Raw genomic sequence first — 18,407 nt, forward strand, 5'->3', positions numbered from 1 at the left:
GTGGTCCGATGGAGAGAGCTTCATCCATCGAACGTTTTCCCCAACAAATATGATCTCCTCCGAAATCATCCCCAATCGCCCCGGCCACAAGGCAAAGTGAGATGTCTTCTACTACAACAGGGAGGCCGTCTTCACGGACGAAATCACGGTATACATACTGTCCACTCATCACTCTGATAACTTTGCCGTGTACACCGGAGCTAACACAACATTAATGCAGTCGTGCACCTCCGACCTTCTATATTCCATTGAACATCACGTTATATATATGCCTCGTATCCTGCGGAATTGCAGCCTTTTTGTCCCCGATTCAGGATTGCGACGAAGTATTTAATTTCTGGGAGCCCACGCACTACCTTGATCATGGGTACGGTCTACAGACCTGGGAGTACTCGCCAGTTTACTCCATCCGAAGTTGGCTCTACGTCTCCATTCACGCTACTGTCGGGAAAATAGGGTCTTTTTTCTTCAAGACGAAATCGTCGGAGTTTTACGCCATCCGGCTCTTCCTGGCTATCTTCTGCGCATCATGTCAGACGAGACTCTACTCCGCCATTTGTCGAACTCTGAGCCCCAGGATCGGTCTTCTGTTTCTCATGATTGCCGCTTTTAGCCCGGGCATGTTCCATTCATCTGCTGCTTTTCTCCCTTCTAGCTTTACTATGTACATGTCCATGCTGGGTCTCACGGCTTTCCTGGACTGGAGAGGAGGGCAAAAAGTGGCCCAAGGGATCATGTGGTTTGGACTCGGTGCCATTGTTGGCTGGCCATTTGCCGGAGCGCTAATCGTCCCCCTTCTACTCGAAGAAATGGTAATCGGCTTCATTGCCGGTTCTTTGCGAAAGATAATGGTCGCAATCGGGGGTGGTATCCTGAGATGCCTTGCGATTCTGGTATACTCCATGTTCACACACCCAGAATATCCTTTCTAACTGATGTCAGGCCAGCGAGATTATCATTGACTACGCTTTCCTTCGAAAATTCGCCATAGTGCCGTGGAACATCGTGGCCTACAACATCTTTGGCGGGGAAGGAAGAGGACCCGAAATCTTCGGAACAGAAGCCTGGACGTTCTATTTTAAGAACCTTCTACTGAACTTCAACGTTTGGTTTGTCTTTGCGCTCTTGTCGGGGCCTTTTCTGCTTCTTCAGGCCGTCTTCCGCCCACATGCGACCACCAAGGAGACCCTTTTCCGCACAGTGACTCTGATCACCCCGTTCTACATGTGGCTGTCGATTTTCACTCTGCAGCAGCACAAGGAAGAAAGGTTCATGTACCCTGCGTACCCTTTCCTCATCCTCAATGCATCCATTTCCTTCCACATGGTCTTGTCGTATATCGGCTCTACCAACCCGAAGGAGCTGGTCGGACGTCTACCAGCAAAGCTCAAGCTCATGGCCGTGATGTCTCTAGTCCTCGTCGCCATCAACGCTGGCCTACTCCGAACCGTCGGTATGATCACCGCGTACAGGGCTCCTCTCAAGGTCTTCGAGCCACTACAGCACCCGGGCATCGGGCAGACGGGCGAGTCCGTATGTTTTGGTAAAGAGTGGTATCGCTTCCCGTCATCGTTCTTCCTCCCTGATGGCATGCGCGCGAAGTTCATCCGGAGTGAGTTTCGAGGACTGCTTCCTGGCGAGTTCCCGGACGCTGCGGACTACCGCAGTCTCTTCGAAGGGACCTCGCAGATCCCGACCGGCATGAATGATCGCAATCAGGAAGATCCAGGGAAATACGTAAGTCCATGCTTCTCGCATCTGTTTCCCACTGATCTGACTCCATCCTCCCATGCAGATCGACATTGCCCAGTGTTCTTTCCTGGTCGACTCGTCGTTCCCGGGACGCCCAGTCACCGAGCTCGAACCAGACTATATACACGATGAGACGCGATGGGAACCGCTGTCGTGCGAGAGCTTCCTCGACGCCTCGAAGACAAGCCTTCTTGGCCGCCTGATCTGGATCCCAGACCTCCCGTTCGTTCCTGGCCGCTTCCGCCGTCACTGGGGCGAATACTGTCTACTCCAGCGGAAGAAGGACTGACGGGCACATGCCTTACCAGCAGAATTAGAATTATGTATGCTACCTAGGTAGACTGCTATGGGAGCCGTTGTGAACGACCAGCTACGTCACTGCCCTCTAAACCCGCGCAGCTGGACTTTACCGGATGTAGCAAAAAGATCCTCCCGTCCGCATCAGCTGTAACACCCTATCTAAGCACCCAAGAGATAAGCATCGTGACCCCGCGAGGACCTCCGCACTGAGGCGTCTGAGGCCGTTTGTCGATCGCATCTGACTAACAGATACGGCAACCTGATGAGTGTGTGTGCTGGTATTCTGGTTAACGCGACGTGCAGTCCATAGGATGTGTCCATACGTATGGCTCTCTACGCAACTAAGGGACGACAAGTGTATAAGATCCGAGCCCGCGCTTGAAGTATGCTTTCGTCTTGGATCCGTTCGCGCATATCCCAAGATGCGATATTGAATATTGATATTATAAAAGAACCCTTAGCCCAGCTGTGACCCTCATAGGCCAGTAACCCCCTCCTTCAAGACAGGATGCCACTCCTCGAAATCACCCCTGATGCTATGAATGTCCACATCAAAGATCTCACCCCAGTCTGTTTCGTACTGGCGGTCTGTACATGGCTTCTTACATCCCTCTACCGGCGGTGGAAGGTGGACGTCTCGCGGCCGTCAACTCCAGATCTCGAGAAGAAATCGCAGTCAAAGTCCGAGAAGCGTAGTAGGGATTTCGGAGGTACACTTCACCTGCTCTCCACGTCTTCTAATTCCAGATTACCCACTGACAGCCTGCAGAATGGGTGCCCTCTGACTTCCAAAGGCCGCGGGCATCGCCCTATCCAGACTGGGATGTGCATGCGACGAAGCCCATCCCCTACCGGCCATTCAGATACGGACCGTAAATGACCCGGGCCATTCGTTTGCGCAGACATAAACTAAGGAAGCAATAGCAAGTACTTCATCACGATGGGCCTGCGCAGTATGAAATGGGACGAGTGGATTGGTACCTCCCCATCCACCCATAACAACAGACAGCGATCTCACAACCACAGAACTCGACAACCACTACCTGCGATACCACGCCGACAAGGCCCGTCGCATCACCGAGCGCGGCGCCAAATGCTGCAAGACCGCCCCGGAGGCCATGGACGGAGCCATCGAGCTCCTCGAGGAGCTGTACGTCCGCACAACCCACCCCGCCCCCCAACCATCCTTTCTCCCGCTAACGTCTCGCCCACCAAGCGCCTCATATCTCCCCGAGCGCTATCCTAGCATGTTCCGCAAAACCGCCGTCGGGCTCGACAACCTCGTCACGGGCGAATCCTTCAACATCGTGCAACGGCCGCTGCCCGAAGATCCGATGATCACCTCCGCCCGCCTCGTCCAGGACGATCTCGCCCTCATGTTCGAGAAGCCCGACGGCGAATACTACCTGCTGGCGGGGGCCATCCTGCTCGCCGGGTTCTGGCGCCTCGAGGACAAGTTCGGCATGCGGCTGTCGGACATCCACACATCGGGCGACGTGCCGGGGTACAAGGAGAAGCTGGAGAAGGGCATGATGAACTTCTTCCGGCGGATTCGGCCGGAGGACCCGGTGCTCCGCAACAACTACTTCATCCAGGTGGATGACAGTCTTCCGTGGTCGAGTAGTATCGGGGCGGAGGACTCACCGGAGGTGTCGTGGAACACGGCGGTCAAGAACAAGGCCATCGAGCATCATTTCTTCCGGTCGGAGCGTCAGTCGCTTCGCCGGCTGCCGCGGTCCGGCGCGGTGGTGTTCACCATCCGGACGTACTTCGAACCCATCACGGAGATCGCCAAGGAACCGTATGTCCCGGGGCGACTTGCGTCGGCTATCCGTAGTTGGGACGGTGATGTGTCGAGGTACAAGGGGAGGGAGAAGTATGAAGAGGTACTTTTGGAGTACTTGGACCGCAAACATGGGGATCAAGTGACTGCTGGGTTGGATTTGGAGAAGGAGAATGAAGTTCGGAGTTATCCTCTCTAGGATATTCATTGTGCACCGGTTTATGAATTGAAGATCGTCACGCAATTGATTGCATCTCGTACATTTATTCTCTAAGGGCGACATTCCAATGGGTATCATTCCGTGCGGATATACCGATCACTGTTCGAATTATGGGACAGCCATGGGTGTATGCAAAAGCTCTAAACGTCTACCAAGGATGGGGACCTCCGACTCCTCTTCCGCCTTGCGTAGATCCACTCCTTTTCTTGACGCCATGAACACTCCTCTCGAAACTCGCATATGCGGCATTTCCACGCCTCCATGACCTCTACCCCGCGGGGGTCCCGCTGTCCACGCCACCACTCCATTTGGTCGGACAGATAGGACGTCATCGCCGTGGGGTCGAACAGGAATGACCGACTGCCTAGGACCCGCGGCCGAAGGTCTGCCGTAGGCTCGGATGAAAGGTAACGAGCTGTCAACAGGGGCGAAATAACAGTCTGGTACGGCTCGAGGACATGAGGTTGAAATTCAGAGGGAATGGAGGGGGCAACCGAAACCTCTGAAGACATAGGAGGGCTGAACGTAAGCCTAAGCTGATATTTCATGAGCTTCCAAAGGCTGGATAGATTATTATGTGAGAGAAGTACGCTAGTCGAGTCCTGACTGCTGGAAGGACCATCATCGACGCTCCTCGGCGGTGTATGAGAAGGCTGTCGAGCGATAGCATCCTCCGGGCCAGGGATGAAGTCAGAGTCGAAGTCTGTATTCGACAGCGCATCGACAAACTGGTCGTTCAGGCCGCCCACTTCCGCTATAAACGCGTCTGTAAAGGCACGGTCCGGATCCAGGCCGTAGCGCGCGGCGAGCATTGCGACAGAGACATCATCGCTCGTGACCATACGATTGAGCATATGGTAATACATCTGGAGCTGAAGCAGTGTGGGACGAAAGGAGGTGCTCTTCACCGTGGGCGCCGAATTGCTGGCCCTGGTCTTGACGTCTGTCAGGTAGACCCGTTGCACATCGAAAGCCTCCGAGAGCGACTGGCTGCTGTGGCTTTCACGGCCGGAGTCATCCAAGCGATCGTGATTTTCGTCCTTCCAGGATAAGTCCGAAAGTCGCTTCCCGCCTTGGGAAGGAGAGAGTAAGTAGTCCGTGAGCGACATCTGGTACTCAGGCATCACAGCCCTCGAGGCTTCGACGTCGGCATAGAATGACGCCGCAGACGCCTCGAGCTCAGCGTCAGGACACTCGTACGAGAGTTGGTCGATAACCCCATTGACGAGCTCTCCGTCGACGAGACCCCAGACTTCGAGTTCCCGGGTGATCCCAAACTCTCTCAGCGTGCGTAGCCCCTGGATGACATTCCACAGCCTCAGCGCCAGCGCATCCTCCTTCGTAGTGATCTCGATCGGGACGGTCGTGTGGACCTCATCTTCCAACGTCTTATGTATGGTGCTCCCTGCCTTCATAGCCGGCGTCCTCCGTTTCCTCCCGTGTTTGGTCAACGTGTACCAATACTGCAACTCGCACCAGGCGGGGGAGACCAAGTCGGTGACGGAGAAGGCCTTGTTCGGGGGTTTTCGAAACCGCTCAATCGGCGATCGCATATCCGCAGAAGCCGTCCCGTCCGTAGTCCATCCTCGTTCGCGCGCGATGTCTCTCTCGCGCTCCCGTTCTCGGCCCTCGGTGGAAGCAGGATGCTCAACTAAACGCTTCGTTGTCAGGTCAGCGCGTTGACACTAACCACCCGCCGTACTCGTGCTGGTTCTATATCGGGTATGATACCCGAAAATCAGAAGGAAAACAGAGAGCCTTACCAGGCGTGGTACCCTCGACCCCCAATGTCTGGTCTGCGCGTCGCGTAGCGCCGTCGAGGTGAGGCGTCGACAGCTGCCATGGCGGCATCTGCCGCCCACGGACCTTAGGCGTGCGGGGACTCGGTGAAAAGGCCCCATAGTCTTCTATGTCACCAACAGGTGCAGCGGCTGCTCCCTGAGAGAGAGGCTCCGGAGTGGTGGGCGTTGGGGTGGTGGTTCTCGCTGCGGTGGTCGCGTGTTCGGCGACGGCTTTGGCCAGGAGCTCGTTGATTAATTCTTCTTCATCGGGGGTAAAATCGGATCCGTAGTCGCTGTTGTTGTCCGACATTAAATTCTGGGGAGATGGTGAGCAGGACATGCCTGCAGTGGCGTGAAGGGGATCATGTCGTGCCGGGTTGAGGTTGGGGGAAGGACTTGATGGAGGTCATTGAGGTAATCGCGTGGCGCCCCGCAAGATACCGAGTTGGGCTGGATCTACTTACAGAGCCAGCATTACTCATCTTCCTGACCATGTCCGTTTTCTATCGATTCGTGTAGGAAATCTATATCTGTCTAACCGGGATAAAATCACGCTCTAAACCACATGCCAAGTCTAATCCAGCGCAGGAACCATCCCACGAGCCTCCGGGTATGTACAAAACGGGTTGGTCACAAAAGGAAGGATATCATTAAGCCTTCGCCGTCACCGACGGCGTGAGCGCAATCGGCGAAGACCCTGCGTCCGCCTGCTCTGCGGCCTCGACTTCCCGCGCCGCCTTCTGGTTCAGCCAGCTGAGGTATGTCTGCCAGCCCACCGCGATACATCCGGAGAAGATGTTCCGGAACTGCGCGGGGATGTACATGAAGCTAAACGCGGTGACAGCGGGCCACAGCTTAGCGCTGTTGGTGATACTGACAGGCAGGGCCTTCTTCAGACGTTCCCATGTTTCCTCCAGGGACGCGCCGGACAACAACGAATGGACGCTGAAGAAGTAGGTGTTGAACACGGGCGTAAAGACGGACTGCTGCACGACGACCTTGGTAAGGATGGAGAGGAACTTGGAAGGGAAGTTGAAGTGGTTATGGAGGAACATGAACCTATCCGGATGCGTCAGCCGAGGATCCTGTCATTCCGTGCCAGATGGCGTGGGGCATTCATTCGCTTACCAGTTATAGGATGGGATGCTCGATCCCGCTCCGACGACCAAGTGTCGCATGGTCCTGAACGGGTCATAACCCCCCTCGCTGACCGTGCCCTCATTGTCCTGCGCAGACTCGGACGGCGAGTCCTCGCGCTTAGCCGAGTCTTTGCTCTCCGGCGGAAATAACAACTGCGCGCTCAGATCACCACACAGGTATACCACCACGGTACTCCACAGCTGCGTCGCATACGGCCTTCTCTCCTGGATGCGCGCATACGACCGTCCCACCCTCCCAATCGGACCGTCAAGGATCACCTGGCGTAAGGACTTGGATCGCACAGCGGGGGCGCTCGACGAGGTGGCGGTTGGGGCAGGCGTGCTCGGCGTAGTGGAAGACGGTTGGTGCTGAGGATTCAGCTGGGCGTTCTGGGGAGGGTTCTTCGCTTCAGGAACGGGTTCTGGATTCGACGTCCCCGAGGACTGATTTCTGCGTGGTCGTATGCGCGGGGGCAAAGAGGATCGGGAGGATGTTGTCGTTCGCCGAGAAAACTGTGTGAATAGTGTGTGTCTCATCGTAACGGATCAGGAGGAGTCAAACGATCGTCCGCATATGCTGTTGGGTATATTGAATGCAACAAAAAATGGATCCGATTCTCGCTGTTGCCAGGGAGGCAAAAAACAAAAGCGACAGTAATATCGACGCTCTAGATCGCACGGGTCTATTCTATCAAAGGGAAGAGAAACTAAAGGAGTGAATCAGGCCAGGCAATAAAAAAAAAATAACTAGGAAAAGATTAGGAAAAATCCAACAAGCAGAGTCATAATCCTCGCATGGAGAAGGTAATTCCGCAGAGAAGGCCGGCACAACCTGGGGTTTCGTTGCCGAGGTCGGCCGCATCTTTCCGATCGGAAGTTGGTCCGCATGTCCGACATCTATAAGTATACGCAGGAGTATATAAGGAGTGTATAATAATTCCTCTATTCATGTCTATGGTATTACTATATCCCAACGCCACATCATCATGCAGAGTAATCATCAGAAAAGACAAACCAAAACCAATGCGCTGGGGATATCAATATGCAGTGAGCAGATACGCAACCACAGGCCACAACAGCCTCGATGCAAAACCGTCAATAAAACCAAATCAGAACTTTTCGCCCGTTATCCGTCTCTCATCGGCACATAATGCAGATCAACAGGCGGAATCGAACGCAATATTTAAACACTAAATATTATCCAGGAAGTCGTATATATCGCGCAGCGTGTGTCGATCCACCCTACCATTAGCAAACAGCCGGTCCAATGACAATCATCGACCAACGCCGCTTAGTGTTTGAAAGAATCGCGGGTGTTGACCCGGTCAATGTCGTAAGGGTTGCCTTCGTAGAGCGACGGAGCCTGCGAGGCGACACTCCGGGTAGAGCGCACCGTCGACGCCTTGCTGTGACTCTTGCGCACCTTGGGGAGCTCGGCGACTCTCGAGTCGGCCTCGCTCTCCTCCGACTCGTCCTCAACGGGCGCCGGAGCTTCCGTCCGGTCATAGCCCTCCGCAGCCTCGTCTTCGGGCTGCTCGCTCTCCGGCTCCGGCTCCGGCGCCTGCTGCTTCAGCTGCTGGAGCATCTTCCGCATAAAGGCGTCGGACTGGGCGGCATACTTGCAGCGCTTGCGCACCGCCGGGCCGTACTTGTAGAAGAGGAACGGGAACGGCACGCAGGCCAGAGCCAGGAATGCCGGGATCGACGAGGCCCAGTGGATGCCGAGGCCTTCGTACATGTAGGTCGTGAAGAGCGGGAACACGGCACCGAAGATCGACCGGAGGACACTGTTGGCCGCCAGGACGGACGCAGCAAAGATCGTGTAGGCGTCAATCAGATAACTCATGATACTCAGGAACACCAAGACCATGCCAAACCCGAAGGGAGCACCGGCGGCGATACACGCCATCCAGTGGATAGACGGGTAGTTGGTCCAGGCGAACCAGAAGAGCCCCACGGGGATGGTAACAGAGGCGATCAAGCACGGTGGCAGGCGGGCTTCCGGGGGCGCAAAGCCCCCATGTTCCGCCTCGGTCCTGACGTAGCGCTTGTTATCGACGATACTGTAAATCACGGCAGCAAGCATGCCGATCATGATTCCCAGGAAGGGGAGGGCACCAATGCCTTGGTTCCAGCCACGGACGCCCTGGAAGACAATCGGATAGGCAGCAAACAGCATGTAAAGAGTGCCGTAGACGATAGCCTGGGCGCACGCATCCTGTCAGCCGGTGTACTTCAACGGAGCAACAGGGAACAAGTCTTACCATATAGAGGGAGAGCAGGAAGACAATAGGCTCCCGGAAGAGCAGGATCCAGGGACGCGACAGAGCGATGCTGAAGGATTCCTTCAGGGTCGTCTTGCCCCGGTCGATTTCCAACCGGCTCTGGTATACCTTACCGCTGATCTCGGACAACTTCTCGGCGCGGCGGCGGAGGAGCACTGGAGCATATGTTTCAGGAACAGTCAAAGATGCCAGGATCCAAACGAAACCCGCGAAGGCACCCAGAAATCCCATAACCCATCTCCAGCCGGCATTCATACCCAGGAATCCACCGCAAATGGGGCCAAGCACGGGCCCTACCCAATTGTCAGTCTTGGACTCGGTATACCAGCGCATTATAACTTACCCAAGAAGGGAGCGGCTGCGAACAGACTCATTGCAACACCGCGCTCCTTTGCCTGGAACATGTCTGCGATGACACCGCCAGCGTTGGTCAGGGGGGAAGCGCCGAAAGAGCCGGCGAAGAAGCGAAGAATGATTAGAGTCCAGATGTTCTGGGCGCCAGCACTACCGCAGTTGAATGCTGTGAGGGCGAGGTAGGTGACAAAGAAGACGGCCTGACGACCGAACATTTCACTGAGGGGAGCCCAGAGGAGGGGGCCTATGTTTGGTTAATGGGGAAGCCGTCGGACAGGAGTCAATGGGCGAGACATACCGATGGCAAAACCAAGGACGAAGAGGGATACACCAAGAGTAGCCACTTCGCTGCCAATATGGAACTGTTCTTCGATTTCGGCGACACCGCCGGTGTATGCTGATGAGACGAGAGCGACGGCCAGAGTCGCGATGGCCATGACCAAGGTGATAAACCATTTCTTGAGGGGACGGAAGAGCATAGGGTTGCGGGGGTCGTCTGGGATCCAAGTCACGACATACGGATCCTCGTCCGTACCAGATCCAGGATAAGGATAGTCGATGATCTCTTGGGTCAGAACGGTTTGGTCAAAGACCAGACGCCAGTATGGGATCTTCCGGCTGGCGGGAGCCTCGATCTTCGAAGGATCAGTGTCCTTCTCGTTCGCCATGTTCACGGAGAGAGGTGTAGATAAGGCGAATCGGTATCCGGGAGGGTATATATCCAGATATACGCGGATTGAGATTCGGAAGAGTTTCTACCCTCCTCAGATTATCACGGTCAGGAACGTTGTCGACGAGGCAACGTTGTTCGTAGTCGTTGAGCGATGCGCCGGATGCGTAGTACTATGTCACCAGCGTGGGGATTAACGTTTAGCAGGGCAGATCAGACTGCGGTTCGGGAAAGTTTGATTTTGGAAAGGAATGTTGAAAAATAATAATTAGGATTATAAGGTATATTTCGATTATGACGGAAAAAGAACACAAGATTCACGATGATGTACTCAACCAGAGGTCCTATATATACACGGCTACTATCTGGTTAGGAAATTTTTTCTTCATTCTGATTTCATCTCTGCAGCGCCAGAAACCTCGGCTCGAAGCGCTAAAGTAACAGGGAACGAGGGTCCCGAATCCACTCCGCGAACTAGAAACGGTCAACGAGCCGAGATCTGGGCATTATTCCGGGCCTATGCACAGGAGAGGACCATTAATCCGGTGGCTCGACTCGCCCTCGAGGGCCGAAGTGGATCGGGCTGCCCATCGCCATGCCGGGAGCCTCGTGGCTTTTTAGTCTAGCGTAGAGAATTGTCTGCGATGTGATTCAGAATGCGTGGACAGGTGGGGCAAGGGTTGATTTAATTATCCATTATCAATCCAGGCGCACAGTCTGCACACAGCTGCGTATGCGGGAGGAGTAGACTCCCCTGACCTGACTCTCTGGAACGATAGTCGAAAAGCATCCAATGGCTTTCAGGTGACTATTCTAGAGTCTTCTTTCTCGTTCTTTTCTTCGGATTTCCAACGTCGAAAGGGTCAAGCGGCCAATTCATCTTCGCCAGACATCGTTATGCACGCATTCCTGCATAACGTTCGGGTGACTCGGCACGGCGCCACGTTCGTCTTCGGCGTGCTTATCGCCGTCAACGCATAATTCAATCTCTGCAGGTAATACCGTCTGATGATTCATCATCCATGGACCACGGATGGTCCTGCCGCGTTCCAAATATATCAATGTTCCTGATTAGTCGTATCGATGTATGGAGTCTCCCTAAGCCTCGGGGGTCTGATCAGTAATCACTCCGAACAACATCGATGCGGGCGCGGAGATTACATTGATAATGGAATTTTATACAAGCCACTAACCAAATGTTGACTCATCGGATCGATCATTGTGATGGGTCATCATTTCTCGGGGTTTCCGATGGCCCACAAGCCGAGTAAACTCTTCGCTTGTTGCTAAGATACTGCATAGAAGCCACTGCGATTATTGATACTCTCTTCGTGCCTACATCATAGCAAATTACACATCAATCATGGTTGCACCGTCTTCTTCCTTATCCGTCCGTTGTCATCCACCCACACGTAAAAATCGGGACCGCGCGCGCGATAAAAAGACGTAGGCATTTCCGGATATCTCCTCTCTTGAAAATTGCAATCTGCCTGTACCGCCTTGCAGTGAAGAAAGTGTTCCGGCAAGTCTGCCTCCAAGAACGCTCGATGGTATGAGCGTCTTGCGTCCGCACAACATAGATCTTTACAGTGGAGTAACGGTACCATCTCCTCGTGTTGGTCAGTGCAGGCTCGACAGTATGCTCCCGGTTCTAGAGTGGCCTCCTGGCGGTTCCAGTAAGGAAACGAGGTCATCCCCAGAATACCCGTATAGTACCGGTCGTCTTCACGTATGGCAAGATCTTGAATGCGCGGTAGCGTTCCAATACACCCCGCAGCATTCACGTTGGCACGATGCGCTTCCATGCGTGCCAGGAAACTTTCCTTCATTTTTCCTATCCCTCCATGTATCTTTGCGCCCAGAGCTTCCACCTGGATAAGGTCAACAACCATCTCCTTTCCAGTCAATCCCTCGGCAACAGGATAGATGGTCGGGATAGTCCGGAGTTGCTCCCAAGACAGCCCAATTTGCCACTTAACCTCATGTGCGGCGATTACTCGGCACTCCCGTCGAGCGACTGCGCATTCGTAGCAACAGCGAGTGGTTGTCGGGAGATAAAGAAAGGGACCAAAGTCTCCGCATGTCCGGCATCGTGGATAGCAAAGCTCATTATATATCCAGCGTATGGGGAAGTAGTGCGTACACTTTGTAGCATCCATGATACGGAGTGCATCCGACGCATGTTCCCTTAAGAGAGTCCACGCAGGGTGTGATTCCACTAGGCTTCTTGTTGCAGTGTTGACGCGGCGCACCATCCCCAGGCTGGTCATGTCAAGGTTAGAAAATACTTCATGGACTATCTCAATTGGAAGCTGATGCAGTAAGCCTGGGCTCGCCGGGTTGTCTTTGTCTCGGCTAGGGGGTGCTCTGTATAATGTCATTTCAGCGACTGAGGGGCGTAGTTTCAGACCGGAGTTTCTCCATCTCCTACAGCGGTATGCTATTCCTGAGGCCATTTGGGAAGTCCGGAAAGACGCAATCTTGAGCATGGAAGACGATCGTTGCTCTATGGCTGTATATATATACTTCCTTATCGACCTAATTCCCAGGCAACATAGGTAATAACTTCGTCGTCCTGCCATCATCGATATCTCTGCCTTTCGTCCCTATATCTACCTGGTCGTACCTATTCTGTTCCGTGGCTCGGTGAAGGCTGCCAGGCTGCGGGGTTTTAAGCTTCTTCAACAGCAATCCATCGACGAGACTATACAAAACGGCAAAATCTTTGCCTACCTACATTGAATGCAATTCTACTTCTTCATCTTCTCTCTCTCTCTCTCTCTCTCTCTCTCTCTCTCTCTCTCTCTCTCTTTTTTTTTTTTTTTTTCCCCTCTCCTTCCCGCTTGAGCGTTGTTCAGAAGGGCCCTTAAATAGGACCTGGCCGGGATCAACCAACGTAATTTGCTGGGGAGCAGACTCTGTGCTTCAGGATGTGGCCACTCCGAACGCCGACCGCAACCAGACTTCCACGTAGTGTCGTATAACAGCGTTTTGCACTGGATATAGGAGCTTGTTGCCTTACGAAATGAGTGTATAAGCTCTAGGTGACGTGTGAATATCATCACGTCTACGGCAAGGGCGCTTGGATATTCCTAGACTTTTCATATACCATGGCGTATTGTTTTGTCCTCGCCAGTTACCTATGGATCCACAGTCTGTTCTAAGTCACAACTGCTCTGATATTATGCGATACTAATTCCTAAGCATGGCCTTGCCTAAAGCCGCATTTCACTGGGTCACTGCGGAACTTTGCTCTTCCTGCTCCATAGAACGAAAGACATCAGCGACGCGATGGAAAGACTCCTTCGGTACCCATGGAGGCATATCCTTAGATCTTGAGTCCTTCTCAGGAAAGGTCTTCACCAGTGAGAAAGACATCATGTCCAGGTCCCTCGCCCCTTTTCCTGCCGGCATGCAAGGGAACGAAAACAGATATATGAAGGCCGCATCAACCCCTGCATTGTTGAGAAGCTCAAGCTGCGTCCCGACATAATCGGCCTGTTCCTTCTCACTCCGAATCGGGAGAATATCGTTCTCGAAGACGCCAGTGCCGTCTGGATTCGTGCCTTTCAAGAGTACGAACCCGCCGTCTCCTCGCTCTGCTGCTCCCTCGTAGGCGCAGCAACCAACTTCTAAAACAGCGAGAGGCTTTCCAATCCTATACCGGTCGAGACACGAGACATACTTCTCCGCACTCTCTCCTCGGCGATAATAGTCTATACCAACGAGGTCAAATATATCCCAGTCCACGACTTCCCAGGAGCCGGCCGAATATGTGATCTGTCCTCCGAACTGGGAACGAATCACCCCTACGAAAGACCGCAACGCCTTATTCAGCTCCACAGACTTGTCACGCAGAGCCTGAGGAATATCCTCGATCATGTGGCCGCTGGGAAACAGCGGGCCGAGAAACATTACACGGTCGTTGAAAGAATCTCCGGGGAAAACACCTTTGCTGAAGATGGTGTATTCGCAGCCGGCGATAAAGACCAAATCAATGCCTTCATTGCGTAATCTTTCTGCAGATTTTGCCGCCTCTTCAAAGTATGCGCGGGTCTCCTCCATGGTTGCATTCATCTTCCACGGATTGAAAAACACCTTTAGTCCCATCGAGTGCGCTGACCGTGCGGCAATCTCCAGCCGACTTATCTCCTCTCCTTCAATCCGGACGGCATTGGCATGCAACCCGTCGGCGATAGTTTTCATGTCGTATCTGACTAGAGCAGGATTGAATGGCTCGACGGAAAATCCAGTGCCATTAAAATTGAGGCCAACATCGTAGACAACGCCGCGATACTTCATGGTGGAGCATTTGCTGGGATATGCAAGGATAACAATCGTGACCAACCGAACATGAGGCAAGAATTAAGAAGTATATAAGGTCCTCGAGGGTGTCTCCATGGTTTCGGAGTGCGCACTCTTGGCGCCCCGAGTGTCCGACTATGGCTCGAAATTTCATCGAACCTACAAATCTGTCCTTTGGCAATCTCGTCGGGGAGGGCTTCCCGAAAGTCCGGACTTACACCTTTGGACAGTTCCACCATTCGGCCTACAATTTGCCCTGCCCAAATCGCATTGAGAGCGTCTCTAGATACCGTTGTGATGATGTCATTCAGACCTGGAGGCACCGATTACGGACCTACTGGCCAAGCGGCAGGGGGAGAAGGCGGCCTGGATCCCCAGTGGAATGGGGTAGACGGGCATGAGGTTGTGGTGAAGGAGAGAGTGGCAGTATGCGAACATTTCCTTAGTCGCATCATATGTGAATTTGGATGCTGACATGCTCCACAGTGTGATCGTTGCCGTCAACGGAAGGTGCGATCCTTTTATTTACTTCCCCTGTGAGGTGTATCCGAGGTCGGTCGACTAACTTTTGAGCTGGCTTAATAGACCAAGTGTAATCGCGTTAATCCGTGCTCACATTGTACCAAGGCGAAGGCGCAGTGTACATTTAGACTGGCTCACCAAGCCAAAGAAAAGCGGCAACGGGTCCTGATCTCGAGCGTATAGTGAGTTAAACTCCCCAAGTACATCCATCTAATCATTAATAGACCATCAGTGAAAGGAGACTTGAGCATATTTCGAACAGGATTGAGGAACTCTACCGAATCATAGGAAAACTTAGAGATGAGCGCCATAATGGTGATAGTAGCCTTAAGGGCCCAACCAGATTACGAGCACCGTCATATCCATCGCTCCAATCTGGCAGTCTTCGGACATCCCCCAAAGCTCCAGCTCCAGCGGAAGGAATCGAGTCCGCATTGTTTGCACATGTCATTTGCGCAGCAAGAGCTCTTGAAACCGCTGTGATGAATGATCCATACTTCAGGGCCATCGACGACATTACTTCGGCGTTGAATACTTTGCGGGGCACAGTCAATGACCAAAATCAGTCAAATGAGATGCTGGAAGTGTCACGTTCGTTTCTGAAGGCGGTGCCTTCTGGTCTTAGTCTCAAGGATTTGCCTATCCCGTCCATGGATAAAATCATGGCATGCCTCAGGATCACTCAGGGTGCGTCTCTCTTTTCCAGGCCTTATTGCACTCGTTCTGATAATCATCCTGCAGAGAGCTCGCCGAGCGAGATTTACTGGCCGTTCGAGTTTGGATCCCTGGGAGACTTCACTCAGTACGTGATCAGAGCCTGCACACCCGGTCCAATCAGCGATATGGAGCTGATCATAGTCCACTACGTTCTTTACTCGCTATTCACCCAGTGCTCGATTGGTGCCGATGACGAGACCATCAGACAGGACTACGATGCGCAAGCTGCAACGTGCAGAGAGAGCCTCGAGATAATTCTATCGAGCCTTTCCTTTCACATCGATACCAATATTGACTCTATCTGTGCCTTGTACGGGGCGGTGCGTTTTTCCATCTTCGTAGCAATGCATTCCCCACAGTATTAATTTGCGATTTCCAACATACAGTCTCTTTATTGCCTGCACCGGGGAAAAGTGTCCACTGCCTGGACGTTTATTACAAGAGCGTCACTTATGTGCCTGGCCTTGGGGTTGCATAGCAGTCACGCCATGGTAACGGAACAAGAAAACGCAGTGCAGCGAAAGATGTGTCTTTTCTGGGCTGTGTACGCCCTGGAGAAAGCTGTGGCTTTACGGCTCGGCAGGCCATCGACTATTAGAGACCAGGATATCACCATCCCACGACTCACTTTGGACCGCAAAATGACTTCCCTAGCATATAACCGGCTACCTGACTGGATCGATTTCGCTAGCCTCTACGGCCGCTTATACGATAGCCTGTATAGCCCGACTGCGTTGACACAACCGGGCTCCGTTCGCGTGTCCCGTACCAGTGCACTGGCTTCTGAGTTGGAGCGGATGATAGCCGCGAGAACCGGATACTATGTAAGTATCTGAACGACCAGAAAGCTTACGGAATCAGTCCGTGGACACTCTGACCGACCACTCTTCTCAGAATCGGCCAGACCTGTGGAGCAGCCATGTGCTAGATCTAAATCTTTCACGGTTCATGATACACGCCAACAGAGCTATAGGATACTCAACCTTGGCGTCCATATATCGAGGAATGCCAACAGAGAGTCCTTCGAGTATAATACCATGTACGCGATGCATCACCGCTGCACGAATAGCTCTTGAAGAGAGCGAAGCCAGCATTGCCATACTTTCAGATGCGGCGAAATGGCCGACTGGTCTTCACGAATGGGTCAACGAGATTCTCCTCCTAGCGCCATTTATTCCTCTCACAATCCTGGTTTGCAATGTTGTTGGTACTGCTGACGCGTCGGACCTGGGCCGCTTGAAGGGGGTGGTTGACGGTCTACAGTCTCTGGCACAATCGCCGCGCTATGCCAGCTGTAATAGGCAGCTGCGTATTTTCAAGCCACTATATGATGTTGCAGCTCGTTACGTCGAAGCAAAGACAAGCCGGGAATCAAGAGACACGATTAGTAGTCTTTTCACTAATCCCGACACCGATGTCTACTTCGATGATGACACTTGGTTAAGGAACGAATTCTCTCCTGTCTCGTCTTTACCATTATCGAATATGTTGTCACTCGATTTGCTCCAAGCTCCAGCAATTACATCATAGGATGAGACTCTGGGACATATCCAGCATGACCTAATATAGTAATTCTCACTATCTTTGATCTTGCAAGAGGGTTTATCCTCTATCGCTGACACGTAATATGTCAATGGCACTCTGAAAACTCACGACGCTATACGGCGCATAAACACACCGCGCTGTGCCCCTCTAAAGCGGCGCGTACAGGCCTTAACACCGCTCTGCAGATCGTCAAGTACCAAGAGCTCGTACAGTTCGAGGCTAAGGACGCACAAAGAATAGCTGAGGGCCTTTGGGAAGCTTTTTGGGAAGCTATAGGGCTACCGTTGTTATCGTTGTGAAGATATCCGGGCTAGCGATTGGCTTAATATCCCTCAAGTTACAGTCTGGCGATGTAGGGGCCTTATTGCGGGATAATTAGGTGGTGGACGAAGGGGATTAATGATTCTAGCAATTGTATTGCGTGGTGATTCCACGCCACTTCTAAATGCTAAGCACAATGGGAAATTGTCTGGAGGTAGCCATAATATCCCCCTGCCGCCAAAAAAAGAAATAAATAAAAAAAAAACTCACTGGTTGTCTAGGATAGGCACTTCAACACGCTTCAGTCCAAGTCCAGTCCGAATGACCCTCTCGGGTCGACTCACGTATGTAGCTTTGGAGCTCAAGAATGCCTCCATTGGCGCGGAAAATCCAGATTATGTGAGCCCCATTGAACAGCCTTCGGGTTATGAAGCATCTTCTGCCGCTTTCTGTATTCTTCCCTCCATTTCTTTCGTTGTTGGCGTTTCTCGTCTGCCATGTGCTGAGTCGGATGACTTCCCTTGCGGAAGGAGACTTCACGGAGAAGGGAGCTTCGCTTGAGAGGAAGCCTCACGCATGTGAAGCGCGTATGAAAATAGGGGATCTATATGAGCGACTATTTTGGTTTGTATTGCTGCCTGAAGGGGTATGTAGGTACGGAGTATGTTCGATGACTCCCCGTTTGCCACCGTCCACCGATCACGACGTCAACGAGTAAGTAGCCTCAGCCTATTACCATTTACAGAGCTCAACTTGGATATTATGTCACCGAG

At 52.9% G+C, this 18,407-nt stretch overlaps 8 protein-coding genes across 8 annotated transcripts; 3 read left to right on the top strand and 5 right to left on the bottom strand.

Annotated features, from left to right (window-relative positions):
• The first annotated feature begins 64 nt into the window (after window positions 1-64).
• On the top strand, window positions 65-2,126 carry BDV59DRAFT_144553 (dolichyl-P-Man:Man(6)GlcNAc(2)-PP-dolichol alpha-1,2-mannosyltransferase). Its single transcript, XM_073687241.1, has 4 exons — window positions 65-148; window positions 221-893; window positions 943-1,737; window positions 1,796-2,126. The coding sequence occupies exons 1-4, from the start codon at window positions 102-104 to the stop codon at window positions 2,039-2,041; spliced, it is 1,761 nt and encodes a 586-aa protein (XP_073550573.1). The 5' UTR covers window positions 65-101; the 3' UTR covers window positions 2,042-2,126.
• A 434-nt stretch (window positions 2,127-2,560) lies between these two features.
• Window positions 2,561-4,034, top strand: BDV59DRAFT_199798 (heme-dependent oxidative N-demethylase family protein; the record flags this gene model as incomplete). Its single annotated transcript, XM_073693435.1, has 5 exons — window positions 2,561-2,762; window positions 2,822-2,924; window positions 2,977-3,029; window positions 3,079-3,202; window positions 3,269-4,034. 5 exons carry the CDS (start codon window positions 2,561-2,563, stop codon window positions 4,032-4,034), a joined length of 1,248 nt encoding a protein of 415 aa, XP_073550574.1.
• Window positions 4,035-4,078: 44 nt separating this feature from the next.
• Window positions 4,079-6,223, bottom strand: BDV59DRAFT_144569 (exonuclease V). Its single transcript, XM_073687242.1, has 2 exons — window positions 5,819-6,223; window positions 4,079-5,706 (listed from the first exon to the last, which is right to left on the bottom strand). The coding sequence occupies exons 1-2, from the start codon at window positions 6,174-6,176 to the stop codon at window positions 4,196-4,198; spliced, it is 1,869 nt and encodes a 622-aa protein (XP_073550575.1). The 5' UTR covers window positions 6,177-6,223; the 3' UTR covers window positions 4,079-4,195.
• Window positions 6,224-6,340: 117 nt separating this feature from the next.
• Window positions 6,341-7,768, bottom strand: BDV59DRAFT_173188 (Mpv17/PMP22 family protein). The gene is made up of 2 exons (XM_073688846.1): window positions 6,965-7,768; window positions 6,341-6,895 (listed from the first exon to the last, which is right to left on the bottom strand). Exons 1-2 carry the CDS (start codon window positions 7,510-7,512, stop codon window positions 6,487-6,489), a joined length of 957 nt encoding a protein of 318 aa, XP_073550576.1. The 5' UTR covers window positions 7,513-7,768; the 3' UTR covers window positions 6,341-6,486.
• A 137-nt stretch (window positions 7,769-7,905) lies between these two features.
• BDV59DRAFT_144576 (MFS transporter) lies at window positions 7,906-10,577 on the bottom strand. The gene is made up of 4 exons (XM_073687243.1): window positions 9,913-10,577; window positions 9,604-9,858; window positions 9,240-9,553; window positions 7,906-9,178 (listed from the first exon to the last, which is right to left on the bottom strand). The coding sequence occupies exons 1-4, from the start codon at window positions 10,280-10,282 to the stop codon at window positions 8,267-8,269; spliced, it is 1,851 nt and encodes a 616-aa protein (XP_073550577.1). The 5' UTR covers window positions 10,283-10,577; the 3' UTR covers window positions 7,906-8,266.
• Window positions 10,578-11,645: 1,068 nt separating this feature from the next.
• Window positions 11,646-12,740, bottom strand: BDV59DRAFT_211368 (uncharacterized protein; the record flags this gene model as incomplete). Its single annotated transcript, XM_073695786.1, has 3 exons — window positions 11,646-12,301; window positions 12,428-12,580; window positions 12,716-12,740. 3 exons carry the CDS (start codon window positions 12,738-12,740, stop codon window positions 11,646-11,648), a joined length of 834 nt encoding a protein of 277 aa, XP_073550578.1.
• Window positions 12,741-13,512: 772 nt separating this feature from the next.
• BDV59DRAFT_199802 (uncharacterized protein) lies at window positions 13,513-14,586 on the bottom strand (the record flags this gene model as incomplete). The annotated part of the gene is made up of 1 exon (XM_073693436.1): window positions 13,513-14,586. One exon carries the CDS (start codon window positions 14,584-14,586, stop codon window positions 13,513-13,515), a length of 1,074 nt encoding a protein of 357 aa, XP_073550579.1.
• A 300-nt stretch (window positions 14,587-14,886) lies between these two features.
• Window positions 14,887-18,195, top strand: BDV59DRAFT_191701 (fungal specific transcription factor domain-containing protein; the record flags this gene model as incomplete). Its single annotated transcript, XM_073691938.1, has 8 exons — window positions 14,887-15,015; window positions 15,076-15,125; window positions 15,240-15,293; window positions 15,344-15,798; window positions 15,853-16,148; window positions 16,215-16,652; window positions 16,723-17,318; window positions 17,916-18,195. The coding sequence occupies 8 exons, from the start codon at window positions 14,887-14,889 to the stop codon at window positions 18,193-18,195; spliced, it is 2,298 nt and encodes a 765-aa protein (XP_073550580.1).
• Between the last annotated feature and the right edge of the window lie 212 nt (window positions 18,196-18,407).

The sequence above is a fragment of the Aspergillus ambiguus genome (assembly GCF_047715705.1).
Source record: "Aspergillus ambiguus strain CBS 117.58 unplaced genomic scaffold BDV59scaffold_6, whole genome shotgun sequence".
Lineage (NCBI taxonomy): Eukaryota > Fungi > Ascomycota > Eurotiomycetes > Eurotiales > Aspergillaceae > Aspergillus > Aspergillus ambiguus.